General features: G+C 37.4%; 1 protein-coding gene across 1 annotated transcript; it reads left to right on the top strand.

Moving 5' to 3' along the window:
* The first annotated feature begins 17,827 nt into the window (after nucleotides 1-17,827).
* akr1b1.2 (aldo-keto reductase family 1, member B1 (aldose reductase), tandem duplicate 2) lies at nucleotides 17,828-23,489 on the top strand. Its single transcript, XM_054625021.1, has 10 exons — nucleotides 17,828-17,979; nucleotides 18,917-19,084; nucleotides 19,247-19,363; nucleotides 19,495-19,572; nucleotides 19,991-20,113; nucleotides 21,043-21,149; nucleotides 21,638-21,719; nucleotides 21,905-21,988; nucleotides 22,092-22,174; nucleotides 22,276-23,489. The coding sequence occupies exons 1-10, from the start codon at nucleotides 17,833-17,835 to the stop codon at nucleotides 22,316-22,318; spliced, it is 1,032 nt and encodes a 343-aa protein (XP_054480996.1). The 5' UTR covers nucleotides 17,828-17,832; the 3' UTR covers nucleotides 22,319-23,489.
* Nucleotides 23,490-23,544: the final 55 nt, after the last annotated feature.

Raw genomic sequence — 23,544 nt, 5'->3', positions numbered from 1 at the left:
TCATGCATTCCTCTTATTTCTTCTCCTCTTCTGATATTTTGTAAGATTGAAGAGGAGTGTAGTTGCACCAACAAAATGGAAAAATTAAGTGTATAAACAAACCACTGCCTCTTTCTGTGATTGACACGAAATTTCTGCATTTACTTTATTCACTACTCAACCACACACTAAAATTATGTGTCTGCTTCCACCGTGACTCACAGGCTCTGCTTAGACAAACAAACCTTGAGTTATAATAATAATAATAATTAAGCCTTTATTAGTCCCACAATGGGGAAATTCAGTTCTCTGCATTTGACCCATCCCGGAGGAGCAGTGGGCTGCAATGAAGCGCCCGGGGAGCAATTTTTGGGGTTAGGTGTCTCGCTTTAGGACACCTCGACATGTTGCCTGTAGAGGGGTTCGAACCACCAACCTTTCTGGTTGTGGGTCAAGCGCTCTACCTCATGTGCCACAGCCGGAGTTGTAGTGTTGCTTGCAATACTGCAGTTTCAGAACACACCAGATTTTAAAATACTACTGGCCAGACCACCACACTGTTTGTGCGATTTGATATAGTAGACTCAGAATAATGTATAACAAGCAGTTTGTGTCATAAAGTACATAGATTCTAATTGTGCTGTGAATTTCCTGAAAAAACAGGCTTCTATATATATTTAAACAAGGGGATTTTGATGACCACATAGACGGGTTTCTGAGCAATACCAGGCTTCTGTGGAAATCATATTATGCTCATAATTTTTTAGAAGAAAAATGTTGTTTCATGTTCCTGGTTTATAATACTTGTTAAATCCTGTATTGCATCAGGATTTTAATCCTGTTTTGCCTTTTTCATGAAATCCTGCACAACTGGAACTCGTGTGGCACGTATTAACCGTCTTTATTACGCTATTATCCAGAATAAGGTGGCTTTAAATCTCTGCTGCTCATTGATGTTTTGGGACACTTGCAGTCAATTTCACACTACCTGTGGAACTGACTTCATATAGTATTGGGTAGCACTATCATTGCTATAGCTGCTGTTTCTCTCTGGTCTGTGTCATTTTAGCTAGCCCGAGCTGACAGGCGAGTTTGGAAAATTGTAAGCCAATTGCTACATACAAATTTATCCATAGACTTAATTTGACTGGTTTCCAACAAGTTGTTGTCATAAATGAACCTAGCATGGCATTTTTGCAACATTTGTTCTTGCCCCATGCTATGCGTACATTAGGAAATAATTGTACACAGGAAATATTTGGTCAAATATGATCTAAATGTACATTTTCAGAAATTGAAGGATAAAGTTTAATGTTCACCATTTGTGTCCTGGGAAGTTCCTGGTATTACTAGTTCCAGACTGTGAAAAACAGCTACATTTTAGCAAATTATCAACAAAGTAGATCGGTTGTTTTTTTTTATAGCATCATGCAGGCATTGCTGTTCTTTTCATTTGGGGAATGAATCTTTCCCCTCTTCACCTTTACCTGCACCTCTCTTCCTCAAATATTGAAGGGGAAATTTGTGCCTTGAGGCCAGTAGCATCTCACAAACACACAAATGCATTTGGTCATGCACACAAACACACACATCACACACCAGAGCAACTTTAGCACATGAAAGGCCTCCTGCTGAAGAGAGAAAACACACTGCAATGATGCTTTGAAGTCTATCAGTCATAAATCTAATGTAGGGATGTTTCCTGTTCCTCCTCCTCTGATAGTCTGATTCATATCTCCCTTCCAGGAATTCCCTCCCTTATGCCTAAGAGACAACTATAACCGATATGGGAGTCATTTGGCTGCTTTCACAATAGCCCAGACCTATCCTAAACATCCAAAATTCAGTCTCACTTTTGCATCAAAGCAGGAAAATAGATCTGATTTCTTTATGTCTCAAATGAGGTCTGCAATCTTGTGCAATATAAAAGAAATGTGCATATATGCAGGAGCACATGAATACACACAGTACGCATGCACCAAATGGACTACAGTAATTGCAGTAGCCAGTTATGGCCCAGTGATCTTTCAGCACATTGTGTGGGTTTTTCAGTTGCCTAGACAATGGTCCTACAATCCCCAGAGATTGAATTCCAAAGAAATGCCGCATAAAACACAGAGTTCATTCAAATGTTTCGCAATATGTGTGAACAACAGCAATATAGTCACATTCAGGCTCGTATGAATCAACCACAGATTGTTATACACAAGTGTATTGACTCTAGAGGCAATATTTGGGGAGACTTGTGTCAATGACAAAGGTAGCCTTTCTACAGTGATCTTCCCTGTAACAGACTTGTTTCATGAACCTTTTAAATCAAAGGCCTCTAAACGGCTGTGATGATTAGAGAACAATGTGTAATTGATGTTGTTTGCATATAGTAGGCAAGAGAAGGCTCGCCTGTGGAGTCCCGCTGTGTTTATTACCTAGTTGGGTTTCATTTTTATGACAGCTGATGCATTTGATGGAGCTCTGTAATTATACATGACATTTGTTTAACCTGACGGTTTAGTAATTATACACCTGTGGTGATATATGGGCTATTAAGGGACATGTGTGAATAAGAAAAACTCTAATTGATGGTGGATCTTTTAAACCCAACTGTTTGCATTGTGATCACAGTTATTTTTTGGACTTCATATGAATGCAGTGCATTGAAATGTAAAGAGATTGGGAGGAACAAAGGGAGAGTAATGCACATAAAGAAAACAAATCCACGGGTGATAAATAGCAGCTATTTAGAGATCAGTCTAAGTATAGAGAATGACAAGATAAGGGTACATACTGGTCTTTATAACAGTGGAAGTTGATCATTACTGTACTTTTTAAAGTCTTGGACACATTAATATTAATATGAAATTATATGTGAATAAAATGCAAATGTCCTATATATTTTATATTCATTTATATATTTGAATATGTACAGTATATAAGTGAGGGTATGAAATGCATGTTCTGCACACTAAGATAATTAATTAATTAAATACATTCATCCTTCAAACATAAATCAGCCAAATATATCACTGTAATTTTGTTTTTTTTAGCCATGCTAGCCACATGGCTCTTTGGATATCAGTGTTAGTCTGTCGGTCCAGACTTTGTTATATACAGGCTATGGACCAGACTGAAATATTTCAACAACTATTTGATGGATTAAAATTCAATGTTCACGTCTCCCTTAGGTTTTCATGACTTTTCATCTTGTGCTATCATTATGTCCAAATTTTAATTTTGGTGTTTACTTTGGTCTGGTTGGTTTAGGACAAAATACCTGGAAAACTGATGAAAGTCTCATCATTACAACACTAGCTGTGCTTTCTGTTTAGTGGAAATTAGCAAATATTAGCAAGTTAACATGCTAAAATGTTAAATAAAGTAAACATTACATATTAACATTGTCATTGTGAGCATGTGAGCATGATGACTTAGTATTTAGCTCAGAGCACTTCTGCACAGCATCACCAAGCTGCTAGCATGGCTGTAGACTCTTTGTCATGTTGATACATAACTGAGTCAGAAGGTTTGATTCTCATTCATACAGTGTAATCTTAACATTCTGTTGTGGCTACCTACCTTCCATGTTTTTTGCGATTGGCACCAAGCAGGGATTTGCGCTTTTGTGAAGGATCGACCATAGGGATGCTGAGAGCGGGAATGATGAACAGTGCCGCTGGGCCGAGGGGGGCAGAACTGAGGCCAGCTATGGGGATGTGGTCCAGGATCGTAAAAACCCTGTCCGTCATCTCTCTGACTGATCACCCACTGGTTGTCGGGGCCTGAGCACGACTGGAACATTTCTGACAGTCCGGAACAGTCCGGAACTGGGCAACAAAAACAAAATAAATATCAATTAGTCAATAAATTAACCAATAATGGAATGACAAAGTTATCCTCGGAAATGCAGTGGTGGATGTGGTTACTTGTGTGTCCTTTTTGAAAGCTGGACCGTCTCTTATAAGTCTTTAAAGCAACACCAACCACAACCATCAACCACATTCGCACATATTAGTCACAGGGTTGGAAGGCGGTCATGTCCACACTATGTACTTATGTTCTCTGTAGCCATAGCAGAATCCTTTACTTGCCTTCAACTGATATATTCATCATCAGTGGATTCCTAAAGAAATACATTGACTATGTTGACTTTCTTTCAATATCTTCAAGATTTTTGTTACTTTCAGCCAGAGGGCCGCGATATCTGCTTTCAGATTTGAACACTGTATTTCTGATAGTTGTATTTCCTTTCAGCTATTTAAGTGTCCTGGAAGTTATCCAATTTAATTTCTCTCAAATATATTCAGTCCAGTGACAATAGTATTTCTGCTGCGTTCATTCGTGAAATGAATACATGACTACTCATTGGATTTAAGTATATCATATTTTACTATTTCAGTCATTGAGTGAAGGAATGGACAACATTGACTGTTTGTGTGGCTGAAGTAACAACATGCAGCCTGCCCAAGATCAAAACAACTTGGAGACTGTGACTGACAGAATCAGCTGATATGGAATCAAAGGCCAAATTGATTGGAAAAATATTACTGCCAACTAATTTCATGTAAACTGTTAATAATATCATCCATTCAGCTAAAATAGTATTTTTTTTTTCTCTCAAAACAGAATATATTCATCAAATTAGTAATAGTTCCAGTTTTCTTGTGACATTAATGTACTTTTTCTTCATATTTGGCAATACAATAATTTGCAAAAGAGGCTCAAGTCCGAGATGGAAAATAAGAATGGAAAATAGATACAGATGTAACATTTTTATTGCACGTATCACATGCAGTGCTTTGCTGGGTGCTTTTAATTAAATCTAGAAATTCATCTTTCAGTACTTTTTTTCTAGCCTACAAAAGATGCATGAAACTGTCTTGCTTTGAGCATCACTGGTGCCAGGATACAAATTAAAATATACCACTTAATCTCTTTTTTCTTTTTGAAATAAAGGTGATGGGCCATAGCTCGATCACACTGGAGAAACTTGCCCAGATGTGGTTAAGATGAGAAGAATACTCAAATAGCTGATGGTCCCAGTGGGAGCCAAGGGCCCAAGTGTGAAAGAAAGTAAGTACTTCATATCTAAATTACAATATCTGAGTGCAAATTAGCTGTCAGTGCCACCAGAGTACTAATAGAGAATACATGCAAAATAGGGGACTCATACATTTGCTACAATGCAGAACTTATTGAACACAAAGAGAATGTGTGTGGTTATAATCTCAGAGTCTAGATTCTCTTCTCCCTCCTTATGTGGGAGGTTAATTGGCAAGGCATACGGCCTGGCTGTCCAAGCGCAGTGCGAACTATGTTTAATTGCCTTTATTCTGTCGCCAACATTGCAGAATACCTTGCTGCAGAACTTGCCAGGTTGTTCTAGGCACTGTGTAAAAAAGTGTAGATGACGTGGGGCATGAGACAATAGTTTTTCTAAATGTAGAGAAAGGGTTTTGTCCATCTAGCTGCATTCCTTCAAGAATGGTCATTTGGAACAAGTGGATGGTTTGTGTGGGTTTGGCCTGGGTCTATGTCTGTGGTTTGTGTGCTCCTCTGTCAGCCCATGAGCAAGGCATCTTTCTTAAATAACAATAAACTGGCTTAACACATGAAAAGTGTTGTATGGGTATGGGAATGCCAATCAACTGGGCTTTTGTCACACAGTTATTCCCGCTCCAATGCTTACCCATAAAGTCTGGTTTTAGGTCAAACAGCTCAGGGTCAGAGATGTTCCCTTAAGGGGTTATATTTAAATGTCATACATTTGAATTTGCCAGCCCATTAGGAACTGAAACATTGCCTTTAAATTATTATTTCATTTAATGCATTAATGCAGTATTTCATCTTCTGACATCAGGGGCTCAAAGTAGAATGTATTGCTGAATACATTTTAGGTGTAATTTCAATGCCAGTTACCCAAATTAAAATCAAGTTTTCTAATTTTTCAGAGACATATAGCATCTTGGCATAAGGGACTTAGATAGCAATGAGACCACTTTGTTGACATATGGCTTAATGTTTGACTAAGTCTGTGTTTAAGATCTGTGTGAGCTTTTTTATGAACAGTGAAGGCAAGTTTTTTTAAATTGATGTTTAACCACTTACTCGTCATCATTCATCAACTGCATTGTAACACATTGCAGTTTCCCTTGAGTTAACGCTTACAGCCACAAACGTATTAACCCAAAACCAACAGTCTGGTATGAAAGGTTAAATGCAGAGCTCAAATTGAACCTGTTTTCATTATCTCACGTCATACACAGATTCTGTGTGTGAAAGTGTTAAAAGTGAGGAATGCTAATCTGCTGTTGGCACCATTGGAAGAAGCAGCTGCCTTTCAGTCTTCGCTCAGCAAATAAAAATCCTTTGTGGCTCGATGTGTGTCAAATATTACAAAAGAAATGTATAGAATTTATCAGTGGAATTTGAAATTGTGTCTTGTTGTAGGTAATCTTAATGAATTTATAGTGGAACTCCAAAGTCAATAAATATTTTGAATTTGTCTGGCTATTTGTTGAATAGGGAGGTTTGCAATTTGCATTTCGCAAGTTTATTTAATTTATTGCTTGAATACCAAATGTTATCTCCCACGCCATTCTTTAGAAAAAATATTATTATTGAAAAACTTCCACTTTGTGTGGCATCATTTTCTTAATTTTTAACATATTGTTGCATTCCAATGCAGTCCAATAATAATGTTTGACTGTCGGTCTGTGTTGCACACTTACACAAATCCTCACCCTCCCACGTGGAGACAGGAAGTTTGGAGTATCACTGCTGAGGATTTTCAGAGTGTCTGTGTCACAGATGAGAAAACACACCCACACACACACACACACACACCGCCGTTTGCCTCATTAAAACCTTTCCCATAGATGTACCACTTTGTGCAGCTCTCCACTCATCATCACCTCCAATCCGCTCAACCCTGGCATCGCTTTGAGCTCCGTTATTTATTTTCATCAGGCCTCTCTCTCTCACCCTTCTTTCTCTCTGACTCTCTCGCTCTCCCTCTCATCTACAGTGGGCTTTGTTGCTGGGCTGTCATGTATTGAATCACCTATTTATTTGCTTTTTTTCACCGCTAATTCTCCCTTATTGTCCCTCCCGGCGTCCCATTGCGTTGGGAACAAGGCCGCCGCGAGAGTTTTGTTCCCTGTGCTCAGGATATGAGTCAGCGAGCCAAGATAATGATGAAGAGCTCAGACACACAGGAGATCCAGCCTCTATCACTGATCACACCGGCAAAGTCTTCTTAACATACACCCCTCACACAAGGTCATTATTACAGTGTGTATTCAGTTTGTGCGGATAGCTGAGGTCACCATTTAGAGTTGTGTTTTCAACCTGTGTGGTTTAGCTGTTCCTCGAATATTTGTTCTCACTCCAATCACTTAAATGCAGCTTTGATGTGATCTCACTTGTTAATGAAGCCATGCAAAATTTGTATGGGTAGAAAAACTATTTACATTTTTTTATATATCTCTTTAGATGTCACTAGAACGTGTTGTTTTAATTCAAGAAAAATGTAAAATGCTGCACTGGAGTGGCTCATCATCACTGTATATAGGATTACACATATTATAATGCATATTCACAAGCTTCAAACTCTGGCTTACCTCTCAACTGTGGCCTCTGCACAACTATTACTTCATTAAACTTGTTATTTTGAGTTCATGAATGGAGGAATAAACAGAAATAAAACTCATAACTAACATTGCCTCTAGTTAACCTTTCTGGTAATTATATTATAGCAGCTAATCTTATAAATTAGATGATCTTTGAGGCCTAAACTGAATTTTGATTAGGACGACCGACTGCTTCTGAGTCACTGGAAATAGGACAGCAGGCATGACTGGAAAGAATTCCTATCCAAACCCTACCAACTAGAGGGGAGTCAAAAAATATTTAGTATACCTGCATATATTATTAATATTGACCTGCATGATATATTCCTTTACGAAAAAAAACAAATGTTGTGGATTCTTAACATATTTAACACAAACAAATAACAGAAATACATATTTTTACATTTTAAATTCCTTAAACTTTGTTATTTATATCTAATGTAGATGCTCACAAGGCAAACTTCCATGTTAATTATTAGCATTTTTTAGGCTGTAGCTTGCTAGATATATTGAGTATCCCGTCTGGATGCAAGTTTTTATATGACATTTACAATATTTTATACATTATGGGTTCTAACACAAAGGTTATTTTCCTCACCCTATGCGGTGAGTAAGCTTGCTGCAAAACATATAATTTAAATTGCAAGATACAAGTCTGTATGACCAATACATTCACCCCTCTGCTGTCACATAACTGAGCAGGCTACTTAAAATACTAGCATGGCCAATCATACGGGAGCTGTAATATGCTTCTATAAAATTAAATTATGCTAAAAACTGTGGACACAGGCAGCACGTGCATGTGCATTGTCAAATATAATTCTATTCTATTGTGTACGTCTATGTGTCTACTTCATAAGTCAATCAGATCCATTTTGTGACTTCAAAGAGTGGTTTCAGGAAGAGGCTGTAGACCGTGGATGAACATTCACTTTTGCTTCTCGTCGGTCAAGGGTGTGCACCACCGCTGAGAGGAGGTTGCTATGGTCTCACTTTGAAGTCAGCCCTCAGAGCGGACAATATTTACGTTCTTCCAGAACGTTAGTCCCTCCAGCCCACCTCTTTTTCTTTCACACTTCTCTCCATCACACTGTTCAAATGCTAAATAGAGTTTACCTTAAAATATTGATATAATTAATAATATTATCATAATGTAAATTATTAAAATCATTATTAGCATTATTATTGTTGTGATAATTACCATAGGTATTATTATAATTATGAAAATAATAATAAAAATGTATTGTTGTCGTTTCTTTTACTATCAATATTGTCATCATTATTATTATTATTAATGATAATAATAATAATTATAATAATAATAATAATGATAATAACAATAATAATAATAGTAATACTAATAATAGTAATAATAGTAATAATAGTTTAGTTAATGGTTTTATTAATTTTATTTTGGGATATTGTTTAGGGTTTAAATAGACCAGGTAATTAGTTTTATACAAGCTTAGATAAGGTTGTATAAAACTAAGCTTATACAATCATGGAAAAATGCACTAATGCACTTCTTAAGAAATGTGAACAAAATCCATGTTGTCATTTCCACATTGACCACAAGATGGTGTTGTATGCATCTGTTCAACTTCTCAAAGAACATTGTTCAGACTAGTATTTCCCTCTTGAAACTGCAACTTAAGTCCCCTGCAAACTAAAATAAAAAAAACATTTGAGGAGGTGTGTCTGTGTCATAAATTGTCTGTTTCCATGTGACATTACTGGCAAGTCATGACTCAGACTAGAGTGGCCTCTACTATTGCAAAACTCAAGTAGTACCTTGTGCATAAACCTAAATATCAAAGTAACACTGCACACTTCCATTATGATGCACACTTCGCAAAGTTTGCACCCCATCCTCTGAACATACACCAGCTATGTGGCACTGCACACATCTATATCTGCTATTGCACACTACACAACTGCACAGCACTGACACAAATTCTTTCACCTGGGCTTATCTTTGATTAAAAGAAAAAAAAAAAAAACCTGTTTGAAGTTTTAATAAACCTTTGAAGTCCTTTGTCCCAAAATTAATCAGATCCAATACTTAAATCTTTTTATGCTTCCTGAGGATTATGTGCGACAGACATTTTATTCAAGATTCTTTCAGAAAAGTTACTACTTAGTCATCTTGGATATGCTTTACCATATAGCTCATTCCCGCCACACGTTTTTTCCCCTCCCCAGCCTAGCCCACGCAACCTCTCAAAGCAACATTCCCATGATGCAAGACTAGACTAGAGAAGTTCATTGTTTTTCCTTTATAAATTGTAAACAATATCAGGTGACTAGAAATGAGGAAGTGACCCATGAGGAACTTTAAAGATTTTCCTGCTTTGTCATTCTGATGTCTCAAAAGCTGAGCTAGAAAAAAAACAGGCCCACACAAGGACAAGATGCCAAAGTGCCACCAAGAAAAAACAGATGCATCAAGACAAGGCAATTTGTATTGAATATTTTTTTACAATGGTGGAGAGTACATAACGACATCTACTTATGTTCTGTACTAAAGTACAATTTTGGATAACTATTGTTTACTTTAGTTTATGTATTTTCTGCTTCTTTATGCTTCTACCGCACAACGTTTAAGAGGTAAATATTATATGTTTTACTCCATTACACTTATATATTACTTGTAAAGCTAATTTGCACATTCCGACTTATAATACAAAATACAATCAATAAATATATGATGGTGTATTATAATGGCTAAAGATAGGACATTGTTGATTCGAGGCGGGGAGACTTACAAGCTACCCAACAGCGTATATAGTAAAAAATAAGCCAAAGTGCAACATTTAAGTGATGCACACATGAATGCATCAATAATTATAAATTTAGTGATGTAGTATATATGATGCATTATACATTACTTTAAGTTCATTTTAATGCCAATACTTTTGTACTTTTACTCAAGTAAAATTTTGAATGAAGGCTTTTACTTGTGACGGAGTATTTCTACACTGTGGTATTGCTTGTTTTATTTTAGTAAAGAATCTGAATACTTCATCCACCACATTTTTTTTCATCTAAAATAATTTGACAACAGTGCATAAATTAGTATAATTAAATAGCATTGATTTCTAAAACTACTTGAAAAAAATGAATGTTGACAAAGAATAATAATGTAGCTACAAAAAAATAATATTGATTTTGGATGTCTGGGATTATATATAGTATCTAAATGAGAGATCCACTTTTATTTTTGGTATGAATATAAGTAGTTGGCGGGTTATGATAGTAAACATTAAATTTCACCTGAAAAGGTTTGTGTTAATATAGAATTTATATTGCCAAATATTTAAAGATGAGCATGCCAGTAATCTAGGAACTGCTTTGACTCATTCTCACAACCCTGGTTGTTGTTAAAGTTAAATTTTTTATGTATTTTTAAAAATCTGCCTTCTTATCTTCACAAATTATATACATTCTTGATTTGTTATTATATCTACATAATAATGAACAGGAAATATATGAATTTAAGAGTCAAAGATGTGTTCCTGATAAAAAATAACATTCCAACCTGCCACTATCAGGCTTCCTGTTACACTGTGGAGAAGTGAAGGTGATGGGTTTCTCTCCCCCTCACTATAAACAAATATCAGCAATGGCAGCTACATATGAAGTCTCATTACAGTCACCTCAAATTGCAGGACAATATTATTTGCATTGGCAATGAATGGAATCTCAAATTAATTACCTTTTGACTTGAAGGCTATGGAAGACAGGTCCCCTTGGTATATTCTATGTCTGCTTATCTACCTCCAACTTCAAATTACCAAAATGAACTTGCTTGTTGGTCTACCCCCTATTGATGTTTAATCATTCCTGGAAGCACGGACTAGTGAAAGGGCCCCCACTTTAAACCAAATTTTGTTTCCTCTTTACTGCCACCCAGAAGTTGGGTGCAAAGGGAAGTCCTTATACTGCCCGAAATCCTAGACTAGATAATAATCACAGATTCTGTCAAGTCATCGTGTTACATAATCCTGGTCGCTCATAAATTAATCAAATAGAGTTAATCACCTAAAAACCTAAAAATACAAAAAGTCTTACAATGCTGTCTGTTGTATATAACTTTGTTCTGATGTTTGTCTGGAAATTCTGAACCCAAATCATGGTACTTACCTGGTAAATTACAGCAGATACTTCAGCTGATAATGCAGCAAGCACACTCTGATATTGTTGTCAAGGTCGATACAAAAAAATAAAGGCTTGACTTTCAAGTGTAGACTGAATGCTGTTAATTTCATATTCTTGAGACAGTTTGTCCATATCTGATCAGCGCTGCTCGACTTGAAAGAACAAAACACACAAGTGTTTTGGTCCGCTTTATGGAACGGTGTCATTTCGTTCCAGAGGAAAAGGGCCTCGATATTGCTTTCACGGTCACACTGTAATCTGCATAATGACAATGATGAACAGCCCATCAGGGACGATTTGAGAGAAAAAGCCTCCAAATTCCCCTTCAGATGCATGTTGATTGTGTTTATTCATGGCAGTTAGGTTGATGAGGGAGCAATATGGAGGAGGTTGGATGGACACTTGTTACGCGTTACCGTTAAAATAGCAGACATCTCTTGACGGAGAACAAACAGCAAAGGCAGACTGAAATCAAGGCGTCTGTGAAAGCTCTCGGGAATGCAAATTCAAAAGCACTTCATTACTTGCTTTTTCCCTGCAATCTTGTGTCTGAGAGACTGAACTAAGTGGTTAATCAAGCCAAAAACCAAACTGTGTCTGAGGGGCCAGAGAGGAGACACCTCTGCTCAAAGACAAGGCTGAGGCTGTGTATGGAAGTGTGAACTACACAATATGTGCGTGGTTTGGATCCATACCAGATTAGAAAGATCTAGATAGCTAAAAGATAACTTCCCATGTACAATTTATTATTATGAAATACTCCTTTGTTAGTCTACTTTGAAATCATTTTTGGGGTTAATCGCAGTATGGTTTCACTAGAGCAGGAAGCTTAAGATACAAAGTCGCATTGCTCCAAATGGAAACATAACAAACCCCGATGTTACTATAAGCAGGGAGAAATAAAAAATTAACTAGAGCCAGGTTTTTATACACCAATGAAAACATAGTTATAAATAATTATTCCATTTCTGCAAATAGATCTCGAAATGTTACACAAATGGTCCTTTAAAAGTTTTTCTTGATGGTGGTGCTATGAAAAGTAAAAGAATAGCCAGAGTTAATACAACTCATCCAATTACAACAGATATATAAACATGAACCGCATGGTGGCGCTCGAGTAACAGTTAGGGGATCATCAAAGTCATTAGGATTCATCCTTTGAAAATCATGAATGTCTGCACAAACTTTCATGGCAATCCATCAAACAGTCTGGACCAAAGTGTCGGACGGACAACCCACCACTAGCATGTATACAAATATACCATGACTTTAGATAATATTAGAGGCGTCTGCCAGAAGTTTTGTTGTATCTTTCATAACTTAGCACTGACATTATCAAAATAAGCATAATTGACAATTTTCAAATGATCTCTCTTCCCTGTATGGTAATGATACTAGCAGTAGGACCTCAGGAGCAGTGTGACAGCTGAAATGAAACAGAAGAGATTATGTCTGTATTTTCTGCTTTTATCATTTCCACATCATCCTCATCAGAATAAGAAATGCACCCAATATCTTAATTCCTCTGTGGTTATATGAGGACACGGTTATGTGGTTATAGGAGGTTCTGTCTGTCACATGCAATTGGAGACAACAGACAAGCCATGGCCAGATACTTCTACCAGCTACGAGAAGCATTTAAAGAATATAAGGCTTGATTCTATGTAGCTGTTCTTTAAATGCAAGGAGTAGCTTGATGTAGTGCAAATAAAACAACAACAACAGAAATACGGAACTGTAAGACAGGAATGCGAAGTGTTAAAAGCATCAAGGGAATCTAGGGAATTAGCAAAAACTCCAAATATGCTGATGGCTAACGAGAGTATAGAGGCTCTTTCACACATAAATTCTGTAACATTAACAGAATAAATCGTCTGAACTATTCATGTAGAGGCAGCAGCTTCTCTTGTTCACATAACCAGGCCTTAACACGATTTGAATGCTATGTGACCGTTCACGCACCAACTTCTGTGACATTAGAGTCCTCTGCTGTCTGAAATTGCATGTGATTTACTTCAGAGAGTGCTAGTGTTGTCCATGCTTGTAGTGGTAACGCTTGACTTCACAAAATATGCCACATTTTTCCAGATCATATTTTGTAAGATACTTTGGTAATTATTCTGGTATTTTTTTAGCTATACAGATAATTAATTAGGTCCTGCAACTAACCATTATTTTTATGCTTGATTAATCAATAAATTTTTTTGGTGTATAAAATGTAAAAATAAATGTGCAGACCATCTTCTCAGAACCCAAGGTGACGCCTTCAAATTGCTCGTTTTGTTCGACCAACAGACCAAATCCCCAAATTATTATATTTACTGAAACCCAAATATTCGCATATTTTTAGTCATATTTTGGTTGAGCGATTTAAAAAATTGTTGCTGATACTTTTTCTGACATCGACCAATTAATCAACTACTTGTTTCGGGCATCAATGTTATACTATCTACCTAATATAGATATAAGTGGAATTATCTTCTTCTTTTTTTTTTAAAGAATGATTTCGCATGATGTCATCAGGGCTCAAATCAGCCTCAGTAATCTCAAGTTTATCCCCCAAAAAAGTAATGCGCTTGACACATTACCATGATTTACTTATGACATAGTGATTTCTCTACCTGATCTTGTTATTGTTCGATGGAGAGAATGTGCGGAATGCGAGTGTGTGAGTGGACTCAGCAGGAGCTGACACTCGCCATTAGATTTATGAGTGAAGATTATGACCCAGGGCACTCTGGCAGAAACCGAGAGAAAGAAAGACAGCAAAGCCAATGCCAGTGAGAGAGACAAGAGGTGGAGGGAATGGAGCAAAGGCCATGAAATGAAATTATGTGTTTGATCTCCCCAGGACAGGTCAGGTCTTACTGGTGGAGTGTCTAATCTGGTGAAGAGCCTATAGGAATGGACACCTGCAGCTGCACTGAGGATTCATTATGGCCGCACAAAATGGAAAAGGAGACATTTGCTCATTGTGATCTATATATTTGCTCATCATGCTACCATTCTGCCTCCATTCCATCACCGAATGAATGTTTCCAATCTTTTCTCTTCACATTCTTTGAGGAACACACTCTGAAATCTCACCTAAGTCTACACTCTTTGTCCAAAAGTTTCCTTAAGAGGGCACTTAGTTTTACTCTGGGCCTCTGTTGTATCTTCAAATGCCTGTTTTCCTTTATTCTAATCGATGCACTCAGTACAGTGGAAAGGTATCCGCCCGCAGACACAAAATAAGAGCCTCTGAAATGAAAACTTTCCCCCCTCTTTCAGATACCAATTGTATGTGGCTGTGTCTTTGTATGGTTTACCTGTGGTTCTTTGATCATGACGGCATGCGACAGTGTTTGATTCCTGGGGTACTTTGACAGTTTGCAGGCTGGCATAAGGCCCTCCAGTGTCTGAAGTTAGATCAGAGGAGACGGGCCCTGAAAAGCAGGCGTCCAGCTGGGAGAAGATCAATAGAGACACAAACTTTAGCGAGAGCCATTGTGAGGTACACAGCGGCTGCTGGCTGCCTTAACTTTTCCTTTTGTATGTTTTTTCATGTTGCTCTCTTCTCCCTGTCTTATCTTCTGCTCAGAGTCTTGAATGGCTCAGTTAAAGGTCCATCAGGTTTTATCTGATTCTGACAATAAAGACATCTTGTATTTGTTCCTTTTTTCAGGTGTCTCTTGGGGTTTAAGGCTGGTTTGTGTTTGGGCACTTTCACAATGGTGCACATCTTCTTAACAGTATCAGCATAATGCCATGAAGAAGTGGTAGTCAAAAATAATAAAGAGTAATTAAAAATAATATAATCTCCTACATTACATGCTGGACAATGAATTTACCCAAGGCTTGATCCAAAAGCATTTTTTTCTATGGATTAAGTTAATTCAGAAATTGGATGTGTGTATGATTTTTTTTTTTTAGAGCCTTAAGTGAAATGAACAGTACTGATCAATCATTTCAGTCAATGGAATTACTGGTCATATTAGCTAATGTATGAGATGATGTGATTATTTTACTTAGGAGCCTCAGTTGTCTCATTTAAGGAGATGGGCTCCCAATTGGTAAGTGTGGGAATGGTGCCCTCTAGTGGCTCAATAACAGAATTAACAAAAAACAGTAAAAATATGCTAATGGCAGTGTTATTTTTTTTTAATCTCAGGCCTGGTTACTGGTAGGAAAATTTCAGGGGTCCCCAATAAATAAATGCCACCCTACAAGACTTATAGCAGAGTTTAAAAATGGCTTAATCATGCACGCCGCATGTATGAAATGCATTAAAGCTTATGATTATTATTATTTACTTGTATTATTATTTTATTGTACTGTAATATGTGAGTTACATACATTTGTTATATAGTCCAGGGAAACCCTGGTAAAAGATACCATCCCTAATATGCTTTCGTGCTGCTGTAGAAATGGTTTCGAACATGCTTTGTCAAGGTCTTAAAAAAGTCTTAAAGAGCATTGCATTAGTTACTTATCACTGTCTGGTCCAAAGGATTGCATCGATGGCAGGATCCCAAAAACAGTGGTACATGGAGAGTATCTAATTACATTTAACTTACCCATGCTTTGCGCATCTGTTCCATTCAGATAGTATTTTTTTTTAATATTGTGATTTTGTGTAAAATTTTACACAAAACATATGTTTAACAAATATAATGCAATGCATTATTATTGAATGAACCAGCTATAAATGAAGTTATTAAAACGAGTTACACCTGAACAAAGCTTCAACTGAAGCACAATTAATTGCGGTATTGTAGTACTTAAATAAGAGATCAGTGTTACTTAGTATACTACTGCTGATACCTCAAATCACTAAATACCCCCAGTGTAGATGAATATGTTTAGATTGTGCTGACCACTAAAAACTGATTGACAGGAGAGTGTTGCTCTTTCACGCTGTGGCCTCCTCCCTTGAATGAATTAAAAGGCTGAACAAGACATTTGCATGCAATCAAAATGTTACAATTAACCCCCATGACCTAAAAAACACCAGATGAAATTTCTAAAACGAAAACATGAAAAATTCAGACAGGACAACTGTGGTAGCAACCTGTCAATCACAAGGTACAGTACCAGTCAAAAGTTTGGACACACCTTCTCATTCAACTACTTTGAAGAATCTAAAATATAAAACATATTCTGGTTTGTTGATCATTTGTTTGTTTACCACATAATTCCATATGTGTTCCTTCATAGTTTGGATGTCTTCAATATTAATCTACAATGTAGAAAAAAATTAAAATAAAGAAAAACCATTGAATGAGAAGGTGTGTCCAAACTTTTGACTGGTACTGTATTCACACTCCCCAAATCATACCCTGCTTTATCATCTATCTTACTCTAAATGGGACGATAATTTACCAAATGAACATCATGAACATACTTGAACATCATGTAACTCACATATTAAATACAAGTAAATAATAATAATCATAAGCTTCAATGCATTTCATACCTGCAGCGTGCATGATTAAGCCATTTTTAAACTCTGCTATAAGTCTTGTAGGGTGGTTATTATTTATTGGGGACCCCTGAAATTTCCTACCAGTAACCAGGCCTGAGATAAAAAAAAAAAAATAACACCATCATGCTTACATAAAGTCATTTTCTCTTTTAAATCACTTCTTAAAACACATTTTTCGGAATGGCTTTTATGTGATGTCGTCGTTTTAATGTTTCATTTTCATTTGGTCTTAGTATTTTATCTTATAATCATTTACTATATTTGACCTATTTCACTTGATTTTATTTATTTTGTTGGTTTATTTGATTGTCACTTGTTATTTCATTTTGTTTCTTTGTTTAGTTTTATCCTAACGATTGTTCTTAATGTTTCTTCTATTGCACTGTTTTGCTGGCTTTTCTGTCGAAGCACTTGGTGGTGCTATATAAATAAAGTTATTATTATTATTATTATTATTATTATTATTATTATTATTATTATTATTATTATTATTATTTTAAGTTCTGTCTTCTTTACAATCAGTGGAGTCGCCCCCTGCTGGTAATTAGAAATAATGCAAGTTGAAGTCACTTCCGCATTAGATTCTCCTTCCAGAACCGCCGGATGCGGTCTGGATCTGCAGGATCTGCGCTCCACATTCTGCTCCCTCTCTCTGCACTCACGGTCTGCTCGTCCTCTGGAGAAATGGCAACAACCGTGACACTAAACACCGGTGCAAAAATGCCCATTGTGGGACTGGGCACATGGAAGGTGCGTTTGTTTTTTTTTTTTTATTCATATGCAACGTTTTATTATGTGGTGTTAGTTGAACGAGTGGTCAAAACTACCGCTGACGTTTCTCGAAATAGCAGCCGATATATCAACGTTAGTTCGGCAGTAAGTGCATGCTATTTAACGAGTAACTGGTGTAACAGTAGCAGGTTCATGAAAACACGAGCGTCGTGTGCAAAGCTGCTGGTTGAAGTTACTCTGTGCAGACTGGGAGCTAACGTTAGCCTGATCCATTGCATGAGTTACTTGTGTTCAGTGTAACCGAGATTAGTCACAATTACACTAATGCAAGTGCAGTTATAGACACCAACAATTATGTAACCTAATCCTTGAAGTGCTTTGCTTTTCTGCAAGGGTAGCCCGATGCTTTCTGTGCTTAGATCTCAGCCACATTATTATCTGTAATTATCTGAGATGGCTGCTGTTTTTCTTCCATGCAATATCTAATAATAGTTGCAATCAGCATTGGCCAGAAAAATAGATGGTGTGTAAATGCAGACCCTGTTGTCCTGCAAAGAGAAGATTGATTTACTGTACATAGGTTTCCTACCACCATGTAAGACATGCATTTCAGGTATTATGATTATTCCAAAATAAGAAATTGAGTTGGTCCAAGATGGCTCCTGAATAGGAAAAAGAAGGATCAAACACAGAGGACAACAAAGATCAGTATTATAGTGTAACGTTACAAATCTTTTGGCCCTTTTTTAATCAGATAGATAGATAGATAGATAGATAAGAGACAACGGCGTTTTTGAGCAATTTCTATTCGGGTTATACTGAAGCGAAATAATGCAAAACACAAAACGTTCATATACTGTATACTGACACCATATTAAAAAAAAGTATTGACTTTGATGTTATTTTGGCAGAGTATGTCTGGACCACAGTAAGTAACCATCCCTGTCTTCTACAGTCTCCCCCTGGCAAAGTCACAGAGGCGGTGAAAGCAGCCATCTCAGCAGGTTACCGGCACATTGATGGAGCGTATGTCTACCAGAACGAGGCGGAGGTGGGAGAGGGGGTTCAGGCCATGGTCAAGGACGGCGTAGTCAAGCGAGAGGATCTCTTCATTGTTAGCAAGGTGAGTTGTGGGTTCATAATGCACATATGCATGTCCTTATTATTTCTTCCACAAAAAGGCTATGGAACTGATGTTGCCTGTTTATTTGCTGTATGTAAGCTGTGTGTTTATACTGAACATGCATGCCAACTCATTGACTTCCCAGTCCTTTCCTTTTTCTAGCTGTGGTGCACTTTTCACGAGAAGTCTCTGGTGAAGCAAGCCTGTGAGAAGACGCTTAGTGATCTTAAACTGGACTACCTAGACCTCTATCTAGTGCACTGGCCCATGGGTTTCAAGGTAGGCACAGTCCTGTGAGCAATGTGTGAAAATATGTGCCTATGATTAGGCTGGAATCTGCCTCCATATTACCAATGTCATAGTAACGTGGTGTAAACCTGAGGGCTATTGATCCTTTTGTCATGTTACAGGCTGGTAGTGAGCTTTTTCCTTTGGACGGCGCAGGAGAGACGATCAGTGACAATACTCACTTCCTGGAGACATGGGAGGTGAGTTAAACAGAAAACCACTTTTCTTGTATCAGACTTACCATTTAAACAGGTAAAATTGAAATAACACAGCTATGCGTGTCCCATGTTATGATTTTAAGACCAGAATCATTGAATTTAAAGCTTATATTTGTCAATGTCATAATGTCATCTGTTAATTGTTTAACAGCAACATTATTGAGGAATTCAAAAAAAGGGGAGCTTTGAAATACACTGAAAGTTGCAGGTATGTTAAGATTAGTGCAAGCTTAAAATGTGATGGCTGAAGTCCTCGAGATCAGAGAGGAGCTAGCACGTGAGGCAAGACACATCAGAGCTACGGATTGTTTTCAGAGGCACAAATAGGATTTAGTATGAGCTACAGTTTCTAAACCAAAGCTCAGCCAAGTATGTTTTTTTCTTTGGTCCATTTTCTCAGGGAATGGAAGAGCTGGTGGATGCTGGTTTGGTGAAAGCAATCGGCGTCTCTAACTTCAACAAGGCACAGATTGAAGCCATTCTCAACAAGCCAGGCCTCAAATACAAGCCTGCCAGCAACCAGGTACTCTAAAACATACTAACAAGACAAACACATTCTTTATACAGCCAGCTGCTGTATAAAAATTATTAGGCAGCAAGTTTGAGCCAAGGTTACTGAGCAGTAAGGCTACAACAACTAATCGATCAAAATCTATAGTATAAATAAACAAATTTAGGTATCAATAAGTTGGATCTCTGTTAGGATGCCCGTCACACACTGTGGCAATGTCTCTGGTGCGGTAAGCCAGTCAGCTGTTTTTGAAGCTATATACAGTATATTTAACTACGTGTGTGTGTGTGTGTGTGTGATACATTTTCCTTTTATTCTCAGTGCATTGCTGCATCCCCAATGTGTAGAAATATAGCATTGTACAAGAACATGAGGGATACCTTTTTATTAATTAACAAATGCCCAAAATAACAAACATTCTGTATAGGATTAATAAGTTATAATCGACTGATTAATCGATTATCAAATTCCTGTTAGTTGCAGCCCCTCAGAGCCGCAAGAAAACAGATACATTCAAGATTGCTGTTCTAAAAGAGTAAGGGGCCGTAATGGCATCATCCATCTCCTCGTATCAGGTCTGAGAAATAAATGTCTTGTTAATTCCTAATGGGCCACAGCAGTTTCCCCTCAGGCTGCACCAATTAGCTGAGGTGACCTTATATTTTTGCTGTTTTTTCAGAACCATCCTTCCCCTTCGATGTCCTGCTTTGTCAGCTCTTGTCTGTTTATTCGATTAGAGCACCATTCTCAGAACGAAGGACGCTCTTATATTGAATACGAGCAAATGTATCCCTAAAAAAAACATGTCAAATAAGTACAGTAGGCCATTTGAAGCCAGCCACATGTGTAAGAAAGTCAAAGGCAGTTACATATACAAAGTCGGTTTACTGTTAGTGTCACTCCCATTGTTTCTCCCAATAGTAGTGTGTTTGTCTCACCAGGTGGAGTGTCACCCGTACCTGACTCAGGAGAAGCTGGTCAACTTCTGCCACTCTCAGGGCATCTCCGTGACGGCCTACAGCCCCCTGGGCTCCCCCGACAGACCCTGGTCAGTTGTGTCAAAATAACACGAGACAGGACTTGTAACATTATGCCTAACTATCACCGCATTGCTAGAACATCATGGTCATAGTTACCGGAATGCTGATTCAGTAATGTGTCTTTCATATCCCTTTGGTTGGTTTCAACTTGTGACTGTTGTTCCTCTTTGTTTATGTGGTTTGTATTTGGCACATTTTGTCCTGATTTAGACGTTATTTAATGACCTTGTTTGTTTTTGGTTTTGACAGGTTTTCTTTGTTTTGTTTTTAATTGCAGAGAAAACTTGCAAAGGTCTCTTATTCGTTTGAATTTGCTTTGAAAAATCACATATAAATGTGTTAATGGTTTAACTTTTTTTGATTCTAGTTTAGTTAATATAGAGTAAGCCTTTTTCTGAGGTATCTCCATTATTTTGTTCACCTTTTGATTGTCAGCAAAATAATGCAATGTGTGCAGGTCCTCTTTATAATACCGGATGATGCATTGATATTACAGGGCTAAACCTGAAGACCCCTCACTGCTGGAAGATCCAAACATTAAAGCCATTGCTGAGAAGCACAAGAAGACACCCGCTCAGGTACAACACTGGACTAAACAGAGCTTTATATGAATTTTGTGCTCAAACAAAACTCATGCTTGTTCCTCTTTTCTCTTTAATAAGAATGTCCAAATACCATGCACATGGCCATCATTGTTGTTCTACTTATCGTGATGACCTTTGATCACGCTCACATGTTAATACCCTTTCTCCTTCACTGCCAGGTCCTGATCCGCTTCCACATCCAGAGGAACGTGATCGTGATCCCCAAGTCGATCACTCCTCAGCGCATTCAGGAGAATTTCCAGGTAATTAGCTGAGGAAATTTTTCAGATGTTTTCTAGGATTAGCACTCAATTAAGCCTCACTTAATTGGCTCCTGCATGCTGACTGTTGTTTAAATCTCTGCAGGTGTTTGACTTTGAACTAACTGAGGAGGAAATTAAGACTATAGTTGGATTTAACAGGAACTGGAGAGTCTGTCCCATGCAATGGTGAGGTCATAGATCCTTGTTTTATTTTTATTTTTGTAAAAAGGTGTCGTGAGTTGGGCAACAATTTTTTAATTTCCCTTTCTGTTTTTTTCTCTCCATAGGAGCCTGAAGCACAAGGACTATCCATTCAATGCTGAATACTGAAATGACATTTTTTTCCACAGGTTAACAGTGGGTAGTGGAGTTGGCATCTCCACCCACTGAGCTGCTCTCTTTCCTATTCTTAAGTGCAGTTTGCAAAATAAGTGCGGCCTTGAATCATTTTTTTTATTTTCATGTTACATTTCCCAGGAGAAATATTGACTTCTTTGGTAATCCATTTTGTCTCAAGGAAAACCAGTTTATGCACATGCATAATACTCCTTTAAATCACAATTTGAGATGCTCATCTGACACAAATTATGACCATTGAGTATGAGTTTTGCAATAGTATAATTGAGTATTCATGTCTTTTCTCTACAAAGTCATTTATTGTTCTACCAGCCAGCAGGCACAAGTTTCTTAGCTCGCTTGATTTTCTAGTTTATTTTACTGTCTTGCTGAGTCATGGTGTAGAGTAAATTCTACTTTATTACTTTGCTGTCAGTGGGAAATTTTAAGTAACTGAAGAACATAAATGTGTGCCACATTCAGTACAGATTCACACATTTTAAAGTGTGTAACTTTAAGTTAATTCTGATAACAGAATTATCATGGACTTCAGTTATTGTTTTATTTGTAGTTGTCACGTTTGTAGTAGCACATGTATGAAGAAATGTTTTCTCTGAAAAGGTCAATTCTGTATTTAAGTTGAAACACATTTTTCAAAGCACTCCTCATTTAACTAAACATGTTTTTCCTTCATATCAGGACTTATGCATATTGCATATAAGGTAATTGCAAAATAAAAGCACTGTTGACATCATAAGACAAGTCAAGGCAGTATGTTCTGCTTTTTACAAAGTATTTCCCACATTTACTTGTGAGTCATAGATAGCACTTTAAGATCATGTGTATTATCCCTGTTATGAAACAACTTCACTTCCTCTTCCTGTGGGAGCTGTTCTGTTGAGCACCAAAATAAAGTCCTGTGGGAGAAAATAAAACAAAACAGTGCAACATTCCTATAAAGCAGTGAAGACACCATTGAGGCTAAAAATAGTCTGCGCCTCTTGGTGACATTGGGGTTCAGAAAACCCTAATGGACCTTTCACACAGGACACGCTGGACATAATGGGTTTCAGAGCACAGTGGCACCGTTACCACTTTCTGTGTGAAAGGGCCCACTGGGGAACTGGGGGAGTGAATTGAATGAGCTGCTGTAGCATTCAAAGGTGTCTATATACACATACATAGCCATTATTAAATGTATTGTCATATGCCATGTTCCT

The sequence above is a fragment of the Anoplopoma fimbria genome, chromosome 23, assembly GCF_027596085.1.
Source record: "Anoplopoma fimbria isolate UVic2021 breed Golden Eagle Sablefish chromosome 23, Afim_UVic_2022, whole genome shotgun sequence".
Lineage (NCBI taxonomy): Eukaryota > Metazoa > Chordata > Actinopteri > Perciformes > Anoplopomatidae > Anoplopoma > Anoplopoma fimbria.
Note: the sequence above shows the minus strand (reverse complement) of the source record. Positions and strands in the feature narration are given on the sequence as shown.

Bases quoted from the DNA above. Each gene is read 5' to 3' on its own strand.
- akr1b1.2 (XM_054625021.1), top strand. From the start codon at position 17,833: ATGCGGTCTGGATCTGCAGGATCTGCGCTCCACATTCTGCTCCCTCTC. The intron at 21,150-21,637 runs GTCAGTTGTGTC...TTGATATTACAG, and splicing joins GGCTCCCCCGACAGACCCTG to GGCTAAACCTGAAGACCCCT. The intron at 22,175-22,275 runs GTGAGGTCATAG...TTCTCTCCATAG, and splicing joins AGAGTCTGTCCCATGCAATG to GAGCCTGAAGCACAAGGACT.